General features: G+C 28.1%; 1 protein-coding gene across 1 annotated transcript; it reads right to left on the bottom strand.

Annotated features, from left to right (window-relative positions):
- Nucleotides 1-528: 528 nt before the first annotated feature.
- On the bottom strand, nt 529-1736 carry LOC119669702. Its single transcript, XM_038079704.1, has 2 exons — nt 1467-1736; nt 529-1391 (listed from the first exon to the last, which is right to left on the bottom strand). The coding sequence occupies exons 1-2, from the start codon at nt 1675-1677 to the stop codon at nt 529-531; spliced, it is 1074 nt and encodes a 357-aa protein (XP_037935632.1). The 5' UTR covers nt 1678-1736.
- Nucleotides 1737-11780: the final 10044 nt, after the last annotated feature.

The following is an 11780-nucleotide window of genomic DNA, read 5'->3' as shown; positions in this document are numbered from 1 at the left end:
GAATTTATAATTTATTTATTGTTATTACTTTTTCATCTGTCAAAGAAGAAATTCAAAGACTTCAACGTCTTCGAATTGGAAAGAAAAGCAGTCTTCTCAGCTTCAAAATAAGTGAGTAGTAAATATCTATTAGAACATCTTGTAAAAAAATAATTATTTAGTATAAATTAAAAAAATTATATTTGTTTGATTTCAATTTATTTATTTATTAGTCAATTTTTTTAATTAAAAATTTATTTATAATAAAAATTAATAAAAATGAACTACAGAACTACATAACAGCAGATCGAATAGAATCTCTTTTTGTACAAAAATATTTAAAATAAAATTTTTTGGTTATAAAAAATTATTAAATAATGCAAAAAATAATTAACTAAGTTTTAAAAAATATATTTACATTAACTTAAAAACTAAAAGCGTAATAAGCGAGCGTTTTCCCCTCGTTTGTCAACAAAAGCAACAAAAATGTTTTTATTCTTAAAACAAAATGAAAATTGTCAGCAAATCCTTAAAATCGTCAACATAAATTTAAACGTATATCGAAGGTAACGCCACTCCGATTTCAAAATAATTTTTAGCATCCACTCTTGATTTCTTAGGGGTTACAGTCTGCATCTCTGTTTCTTCCTCAACTCTTCTGCGTCTTTTCTGTGTTAAAGCTTTTACAGGAGTTTCAAGCTTAAAAGTATTAGTAGAATCATTTCTGACATTTCTTCTTAGACAAGATATCGATCTCGGTAGAGGTGTAGGCATTTGACATAATACAACATCTGATATCGGTGTACCTGGTAAAGGTGTCGCAGGATCAGGCGTACTTAATGTTGATGAGAGTGAGATTTTTGGTGTGACTGCAGTAAAAGATTTAGTGTTCGCCACAGGTTCAATAAGCAAAAATGTTAAATCACTTGCAGGATCATCTCCAGCAGCATATGATGGTGACAAAATAACTTCACTCATATTTTCAGCCTGATTTTTCAATAAAGTACGTCTTCTGAGATTAAAAGATTTACGCGTTTTCTTCTTCTTTTCATCTTTACGTGCTGATTCAAGTATCGCATCGATTAAATGATCCAAAGTTTGATCGCCCATTTTAGATGAATGCAAGTTTGTGGCATTAACTTTTGGTGTGATCTTAGTACTATTTTCTTGTTCTTTAGCGATTGCTACAAATTCCTGCTCCAAATTTCGTTTTGGCAACGATTTTGTAAAATTCGTAGCATCGAGTCTACCAGTACGCTGTTGTTGTGTTAGTTCTGGTGTAGTGAAATAACGTGGATTTCCCAGAAATGGATCAGGTAATAAGCCACGTAATGCTAATTGTTGTCCAGTTGGTAGCACAGTACTTGGTGAATATTCCTCCTCATATTTTGGTAGGGTAGAAGCATAATTTGGTAGTGCCGATAGTGTGAAACCTACAGTTGAGTGTCTACGATTTGGTGGCATTGTTGTTGTTTGTGCTAATAACGCTGCATCTATTCTACGTCTTTCGTTACTACGTGTTGATCTCGATTCTGGTGTCACATTTAATATATCAGCTAATGGAGTTAAAACTAATGGACTGTTACGTAGTCTTGGTACCATTGGTGTTGATGTACACGGTATATTTTCCTTATTTGCAATCGTTGCTCGACGACGTTTTCTTTTCGCGTCAATTGTGCGCTGCGTACGCATTGCCATCGTCGTTGTACCGGCATTTGTTGCAGTTGCATGAATAATTTTCTGCGCTGACGCTGTCCACTTTAACATGTTCCCGAAATTTTACATACGATTTGAATTTAATTTATATTTACGGGTTTTACTAACCACTCACATTGACAATTGCTGACAAACTAAACTTTACCCCTAAAGTGAGCTACTTTTATACTCGCTCTCTACCGGTACGAACTTAAGGGATGTTCCACTGTTTACGAAATTTGATTAATGTGTCTACTAGTGGTGTGAGCTCTATAAAGTATAAATATATAGATTTTTCTCTTTACATTAGTGTACCTCGGAATTTTCTCTTTAAAGAAGTGAAAACAGTAAATTAGAAGAAAATGTCCTTAGTGATGGTTTGAAAGTAATACACTGTAAAAAATTACAGTGAATAAATTATAGAATTCTTTTAAGAATCTATTTAATAATATAATGAATCATTAGAATCAATCTATATCGCTCATGCTGCACTTACTTCGAACCTTTAGAAAAAGTGGAAAACTTTTGTAGACTCCGTGAACTCCTAATAGAATATGAAAATAATATATATAATGGCATTAAATTATTTTAATGAAAACTGTTTCTTAAACTATATAGCATATTTTAATAAGACTTAGCTTATAAACAAGTTATTGTAATTATAGATTATTTTAATTATAATTTATTTTAATTATAATTTGAATAATAATTAAATAAATTAATAGTTATGAGGAAGCAAAAATATGTGTAAAAACAATAACAATTAAATAAAGCTAATCACATATAAAAAAATACTGTTATGGTTCAGTAAAGAGAATATTTGATATAACATACATGATAACATACATACATAACATACATGATATAATATATTTCTACGTCATTGATGACGTTTAACAACGAACTTTTGAAAACTCATACAATCCTTATAGTTAACATCTTGCAATATAGCTTTCGGAATGTAATTCGTTTGAAACCTAGGCTTCTTCAAATGGAAATCTAAAAATGAATGGTTTCGAAATTGTAAAAAACAATATATGTGGTGATAGAAGCTTCCAAACTAGCAATGGGTTAATACGTAGATTCAAAAAAAAAAGATTTGGAATTCGTTTTTTTTGAGAGATCAGGTATACTCATACATAAGTTGTTCAGTTATTTTCTAGTAATGGTTATTTGACTAAATAGAAGAAAATATTATTTGTTTCGAAACAGTTTTCAATGCGAATGAGAGTGGGCTTTATCTTAAAATGTCACCAAACTCTAGATTGGTGCAACCTTGAAAGGCAAGTTCTCAAGATATCTAAAAAGTTGCTTATGTGCTACATTTCCACCATAAAATAAGGCACTTATAATGGAACTCCAATGTTCTAGTTGAGGAAATCAGTACCGTTTACGAAAGTTCATCGTCTGAACTGATGCTGAAGGATAATTTAGTGACACAGAATTAGCTATTCTAAAAATAAAGCACTGTGATTCTATTAGTAAGATTAGTATATGCGTCAATTGAGCTGAAGAAAATGTTGTAGAACACTATAATGTATAACTTCTGAACTCAATTTGATTATGAAAGTGTCTGAGCGTGACAGATTGATTCTAATAAAAAATACATTTAGCATAGGAACTTAAAAAGTCTAAGTAACATACTCAATAACTAATTTTAGTTTTCAAATAAATGCTTCAACATTATTCTATTTTTCAGTGTACCTCATATTTTCTATATGAACATTAATTTCTCCCTCATATAAATTTCAAACAACTGAGAGTATTTTCTATATCTTCTCTTTACTTTTTTGAGACTGCAATCCAAAAATAAAAATAAAAATTTCCTGCGACATTTCGTTGCACAAGATTGCATGAGAACTACTCTCAGGTTTATTACTTTTATTGCAAGTTCCGATGTTGAGCAAATCCACTTCAAATTGCCTCACAATTCTTTCACAATCATTCCGACTATTCCTTTTCTGTTCTCGTACCATTTTCAGTTAGTTTTGCACTGATAAAAATCTGCGGGTTAATAATGTTTAGTTATGTCCTCATACAGGAGCTCTTTCGTATCTCGATATAGTTTGTCTAAACTTATGACTGCAAATAGGGAGTCCTTTACAGATTATATCTTTCCAATGAGCGGCAGCAATAAAAAAAATTAGGATGGCAAGGAAGTGGTTTTGTCCCTTAATTTAGTAAAATTCTAAATTTTTTAAAACAACAAATTAGGGTGCTAGGATTTTTACATTATTTGATAATGAATGACATTTTTTTTATGGCAATAGCAAGAGTTTTAAACACAGATACGAGTATGTATAGTCGAAGGAGTTGTAAAAGGAGCAACAGGATTTTTGCGTGTTAAAATGTAGTTAATTACATTTTTATTTGAAAGGAGAATATTTTTAATTAAAATTAATTGTGACACTTGCTTCCTGCGTTGATTTTATCTGAAATTGAAACGTTTTAGTGACAAGTTGCTTTTAATGTGAAACTTACATTAAAGGGGCTTGTAATATATATTTTATTAGAGTTGTTGCATTTTTTCATAATAAGATAGAAAATTTTACTTTGTTCATTGTACTGTATGTTAAATAGTTTTAAATATTATTTTATATATAACGTATAATTCTAATAATTCTAATTCTAATAGTAACAATTATTCAGATAATTTCATAGAAATATACTTTGAAACCCAGCATATCTTCCCGACTGAATATGTATTGCATTTGATTTGAAAGAGTAAAATTCTGAATTAGTATCCACATCTACAGAATCGAATAATTTCAGCGCTCTGTCTTTAAAATACTTTTCCACACTTTCGATACTCCAGTTTTGTGTATATCTTTATTTCTAATGTGCCATGGAGCTTTTAGCATACGTCTCTATACAATATTCTGATAAGTTTCAAGGTGTTTAATAGTGAATGAATCAATATTGCTATAAGTTACAAAGTCACAAAGTAATATACGTTCAATTATTTGCTTATATAGCAGAATTTTATTTTTTGTACTTAAGTGTTCTTGTTTTAATAGTTTTAGAGCATTCAGAGTTTTATTATAAACCAGTTTCTTGACGTTTATATTCTCTAATCAAGTAGATTCTCTCCTGTCAAAAGTTAGACCTAACTATTCATTTCCGCTTTCTATTTCCACATTATTGACTTTTATTTTTCTAGGATTTTTAATTTCAACGTCTTGTAATGAACATAGTCTTGATCATTTTAGCATTTACTGTAATTTTCCACCTTCGGAAATAACTAGTTTTGTTATTATTAGCAGAATCAATTAAAGAATATGTATGAATTGGTTGAATATTATTTTTCCAGAAATTATATATAATTTTAATGCCGTTTGACGTTTTGCTCTGATCACAAGACAATAGTCAAAATGGTATTCTTTCGACTCGTCTTTATCTTCATCTCAATAACTTTATTTATACTATATTTTATAACAATTACATATTAATATATTAAACAGTATTGTTTGCTTTAAATGTAACAAAACTTGAGTGGATCGATATCTCTTCAACATATTAGAAAAAACGAATACTCTATAAGCAAATATCTCAATTTAATCTGTTTTGAATAACATATTTTCATATCAAATTAATTTAAAATACATTTAAATAGATACAATTATACCTTAAGTACATATAAGTATCTAGTATCAGTAGAGGGACATTATTTGGAATATTAATATGAAATCAAGTTTTAGATCTATTAAGAAAACATAAATATACCTTTAAAATATGTCTTAATAAAATAATATTTTTATGATTTTAAATACGATATTTGTAGAAACCCTACTTTTGAAAGGAAAGACAGGTAATTTTAGAAAGGTTGTTTAATAGTATATTTCCACTGGCTTCGTTATACCAATTAACTTACTTGAGATTGCTTGAATTGCTTGAATTTCAAGTAAGTTAACTGGTCTAATGAAGCCAGTGGAAACGTACTATAAGATGAAAATGTTTATATATTCATTTGTAGCAAGTGTACTAAAAACACAAAGTTCATATCTATTAATATAAAAATATTCTTTTTTAGCTTTTAAAACCAAGAGACGCATATATCTAGAAGATGATGGGTTGCCTATTTCAGGTCAGCAGCCCCAAGTTAGTCGAAAACTGTTAGAGAATTAAAAAATAGATAAAAAAAAACTTCTTTTATGTCTCACAGTATTATGACTCTCTTACTCTCTCATAAGAAACAAATACTTCATTGGTGAAGATTATGACAATACATATTTTTTAAGTGCAATACAACTTAAGTTTATCTTAACATTGTTAACTACTTGTCTCGATAGTTCCTACAGATTATATGAAATAGTTTTTACGATATTATTAAACTAGTATTTTAATTTGGTAGGTGCTACGCTTTTAAAATCTATTCAGTTGGGTATTAACCAATCCTTATCTTGGATCCTTACTAAACTCGATTTGACTAAACTAAATGTGTTTAGTTTGTAAAAAATATAACTATAAATATTTCCATATTTTGTATTATTTATTCTATTTAACATATCAATAATATGGTCTTTTTGAAAATATCTATATCAAACCTTTTGGTTACCGAAAATCTTTTTATGAGGTGTAGCAGATCACATATATCTTGTAAATAAAGTAGAGAGCAGACGTCAAAGCTCTCCAATTGTGTAAATAATAAGTATATGATACGTTTGGTTGATATATTAGTCCAGAATAGATTAATATACATTATTTAGTTGACTTTCACTATAAGCATACAAGCTATAAGCATTTCTTTCTCCTATATGAACTGTCGTTTCTTACAAAATCATTTTCTCTTTTATTTTAGTGACAATATTTAAAAAAATAAATACATAAGTATATGTTCTATTGTGTATGTATAACAACTACATAATATAAAACTAATATTTTTTATATATATACTTCAAACTTGTAGTTTCAGAAATTCTTCTAAGTAAGTCTCAGCGAATTATTTTCACTCCATTTAACATGTAAATTTGAAGTGTCAATTCTCGTCTAACGAGTGTCAAAATTACTTTGGAAAATCATGTTTTCCTTTTGCTGAAAGTGGTACAAGTCAAGTAGCTTATTTGTTTTATAAATAATTTAAACAAGGTATAAAATTTACATACTCTTAAATACTTTTGAATGTATACCCGTGGCGACAAAAAAAAAAACGAACAGCCTTGCCCATTTGCACATTATTAGAGCAATTGTCGCAGTCTGGAAGATCGCACAAAATTCCAGGCTATCATTTCTAAAAGAATTTTCTTTTTTTGCCTTTTTTTTATTACTTGTCTAACCACAACGGATCGATGAAAGGTGATTAGTTCATTTTTACCTCTCAATAGTTTTGTGAGAAATTCTTACATTTTCGGCTTCAGTTTGGCTTGGTTCCTATGCTTTTTAGCAAATTTACATGTGAAATTTATGTTAATAAGGGCCTTTCAATTTTTTTTTTGTTTTTTGATGGATAATGATGTGCAAATGACAAAATCTCTTTGTCTGAACATATGAAACATTTTTCTATAGATAGATAACTTTTTACTAAAATTCAAGTAACCACAATCATTAATCATATCATTTTATTTAAAAGATTGTGAATAATTATATTTTAACATATATTTTTACAAAATTTGCATTGAAAATTACTTTCAAATTTAAAACAAAAAATCTTAGACTTCATCAATCAATGTATTCTAAATTAGAGTACATGCATTATATGATTATATCTAACATATATGCTTAAACCTTAGTAATGCATATATGTACGTACAGTGGCGTCGCTAGGCGTCAGCGATTTCGGCGACCGCCGACGGCCTCGCGCCTACAGGGGCCTCGCAAAAAGTTACCGACTGTGGATTCTAAGCACTTAATAATATTTTGAACAATTTGGTTTAATAATGGCATTTATATAGTTTATATAGTAACCAGATTCATGTTCACAGTTCCAGTCAGTATAGCTTCGACGGAAAGAAGCTTCTCAAATTTAAAATTGATTAAGACGTACTAGAAAAGTATGATGATCTAAGAGAGACTATCTCCATTCGAAATTCTATAAACTGAAAGGAAAATAGCAACTGGCGCAAATTATGATATAAATTAAAAAAAATTGAGTGAATCTAAAAGTAGGAAAATTCATTTATTTTAATTTGTATTTATTTTAATTTGATTAGCAATAAAACTTTCAATCATTCTTTGTCATATTAGTGAATGTAACTCATTTACTTTTACAACTGGACTATAAAGGGGGCCTCGCAATTCTAATGTCGCCGACGTCCAGAGTTGGTCTAGCTCCGCTACTGTGTACGTATGTATCTTTTGTGTTAGTATATGTGTAAATCTAATTAAATAAATCAAAATCTGTATATTAAACTTAGCTAGGACTATAGCATTTTGTAAATTGTGAATAAATAAATATTTAACGTAAATATATAATATACGGAAATTATATTTCTATATGTCATATGACATATATTTAAGATGTTATTCCTAAGAAATTTCTTTTTTGGTTTAATTTTCGTATAAAAAAACGCAATTTTTTTTCTATATCCTTTATATTATTATTATCACATTTTTACCCTTTTGCAGTAAAGTTTGTCTTGTTTTAAAAATCAATTATTGGAAAATTTATAGACCTTGCCAAATTTTCTTTTGAGAAAAACAAATAATTTTAAATCAAAAGATCACATTTTTCTTATTCCATATATGTAACCCTTTATTTACACACTTTTATCGTTTTTATATGATTTTTGATAGATATTTCTCTTACTATTCTTTTATATATTCTTATTAATCTCCCTTTTTTTAAGACCTTTTATCTGTTTTTTGTATTGTCATATTTTTAAATAGTAAATAAGAAACTCCGTTATGCTATATTCAAGCTAATTAAAAGTAAATAAATATATCGACTATTTGCTTTAAGTAAAAATATGCTCAAGATTGCTGTAAGGAAATATATAATAATTATATTTATTATTTCATGTAGACTAATTTTAATATAATATTTAAGGTAAGAACAAATAAGGATCTATCCTATAGCAAACGCTAGGATCCTGTACTACCTGTACTATCCAGTACTATCAGCTGTAGGTAGTATTTGCTAGGTTTCCTAGAAAATAAAATAAAAATTAGATGCAAATTTTGTTTTTATCCTTATTATCTTAAGAATAGAAATTTTTAGTAAACTTACTTAAAATATCTGCAAAAATTCTTAAACAACACAAATAAAATATTCTGAAATTAGAAAATATTGACTATTTTTGGTGCATTGATTATAAAATTTTTAACAGTTAATAGTTGTATTGTTTAAATACAGCTAAAATTTAAAGGCCACTGAAAATAGATTCTTGGCAATATACGAAACAGTTTTATGACCCAAGGATTCCCTAAATAAAAATTAAGAATTTAATCACTATTTATTAACCTCCTCTTCCAGTTGAAATTATTTCTTGTAAAACGATATACAATTTTTAATTTGGATCTATTACAATTTTATGGAATCTATTTTGAAAAGAATTTTTAATATAGTAACTGCCATCAAATCACATGATCTTGATGTCCCGATAATGGATTCATTCTTGGAGAATATATTATTGTCGCACATATACTTCAATAAATCGTTGGCTGTCTAAAAGTATGTTTATACTTTTTTAGAACGAAGAAATCCCAAATGACTTATAATCGGAAGAAACTATCTATACCAATTGAATTTTTTCCATTTTTTAAGAGGTATTGTACAATATTATATTTTATATAAGTTTTAATAGCGATTAATGCTCTTTAAGGACCAAGTAATACTGATGCAAACCAAATGGTCATGACAGTTCTATTATAGTATCTAGTTAAAGTACGTAGACAAGTAGATAGTAAAGTCTTAATTAGTATTAGTATAATTAGTAAAAGGAAAGTATAAATCGTGATGAAGGAAGGTGTACAAAATTACATCGCATCCACGAAAAGTTTCTGAAAAAGGTTTTGGTCATATAAACTCGATGATTTTAAAAATGATTTATTTAAGTACCTCAAACTATGAAATATCTTTTAATCGGTTTTCAAATACAGTTTCTATTAATTTTGTTTCTATTAAATAAAAATAGAGCATATATCCATAGTGCAATTTTAAACTAAAACTTACGGTTAATATATATTTTAAAATAAATAGAATAGAATAAATAGCACATTAAATAGAATAAATAATATATAAAATAAAATATTAAATGATATTAATTATATAAAATCTAACTAAAGTAACAGAAAATCCTTGTATTAAAATTTTTGTTCCAACTACAATTTGATTGTAGAAGTACTATAAAAAAATACTTTTAATATCTTATATATAAAAAAAGGGTTTAAAAAATTTTTTTTATTTGCTTTCCAAAACAAAAAACTCACAATTTTCCTTATACTCCACTCATACAACTATATAAAACCCATTTGTGATTTATTTTTATGGTGAAATTTTAATCTATTGAAAATAGAAAAAAAACTTTTTAAAAGAGTTTTAGTTTTTTGTGTCTTTTGCCAAAAAATAAAGCAATTTTTCTTTTCTTTCTCGAAATTAACAATGAAAAATTCGCGGTCTGTCATTGGCTTTAAATAATGAATAATGCTTTTTGGATAGGGTTTTCTGTATTCTTTGTGGCATAAGCACCACTTTTCCTCATCCGTTTTTTAATAGAGATTTTCATTATTGTTAATTTAAACCGCCACACATAATTTTTGCATGTGTTTTTTGTGGATTTTACGCCATACATTCGAGAACTGTTGGAATATCCTTTCCCTGCACATGAGTAGTGCAACCTCGTTATCCTTTTTTAAAAGCGTTGAATAATGAAAATAAATGTGTGAAGTGCGCATGCATACATTTCAGTACTTCTCTATATATTACGTATGGAAATGATTAATTTATTTTTTTTGTTGTTAAATAAATAGTAATACAATGAATATTAGTTTTACTTTATTTGAATTGAACCAGTTAAAATTTATTGATTGGCTATAAATCTCCTTTAAATATTTCTCTAATGTGCGAGGAATTATAGGTAGAATATTTAAATTTATGAAAGTGGGTAGAAAATGGTAACGTTATGTGTACGTTAGCTTTGTACATTACCATGCGAAAAGTCCATGTTTGAAGTTTAGCAGGATTCAAATCCTTACACTTGCCGTCAAAAAATTATATATGGGAAAATAAACCAATATGTACTTTTAAAGATATTTGATGCATACCTTCTGCTCAAAAAGTATCCGGATTTTGTTATTTGTTAACTACTCCTAACTAATAGACCTTTTTCAAAAAATGTTACGTTGGTACACCCTTTCTTGACATATGGTACAAATTTGAGCGCCATCTGTCAATTAGTTTGGTTACAGCAGCTGTTAATGTGAGACTACCTCAAGTGCATTTAGCGATTTTTACTATGGAAAATTCTTGTTGTGCGCTATTTATTGACCAAACACGGCACCACTGTCATCGCTCAGGCACTATATTCGCCAGATCTGGCGCCGTGCGACTTTTTCCTGTTCCCGAAACTCAAATTACCCCTTCGTGGTAAACGTTTTGAGTCGATTGAATCGGTAAAAGAGAATTCGCTGAAGGAACTAAAAGCCATACCTCCACGGGCCTACATAAAGTGTGTGGAAGATTGGGTTAAGCGTTGGCATATGTGTATCGCTTCAGAAGGAGCATATTTTGAAGTAGATAAAATAAATTTGGAATAAAATTTAAATTTGTGTGTTTTATTTACAAAATCCACGTACTTTTTGAGCAGAAGGTATTAAACAAATGTATAGGCAGCTTGAGAAGACATTTGATTAAAAATTAAATTTTTGTATTAAAAATTTAATACAAAATTAATTAATGTGATTAATAATCACAGGATAAGGATTTTTCGTAGAATGGTATTGGTTTCTTATCATTGATATTATAGGTTGTAATTATAATCATTAAATATTATTACAATAAAATAGGTATTAAAAATATTTTATATTATATATCATCTATAGATCAGAATATTAAGAATTTGCTTAATATTACATTTGACCTCGTTACAGTATTACACGATATTTTTGGAATGTCAGAGTATGATTTATATGTTTGTATTTGTTAAACAATGTATAAAAAAAATGTACTTCAG

Source organism: Teleopsis dalmanni, chromosome 1, assembly GCF_002237135.1.
Source record: "Teleopsis dalmanni isolate 2A chromosome 1, ASM223713v2, whole genome shotgun sequence".
Lineage (NCBI taxonomy): Eukaryota > Metazoa > Arthropoda > Insecta > Diptera > Diopsidae > Teleopsis > Teleopsis dalmanni.
Note: the sequence above shows the minus strand (reverse complement) of the source record. Positions and strands in the feature narration are given on the sequence as shown.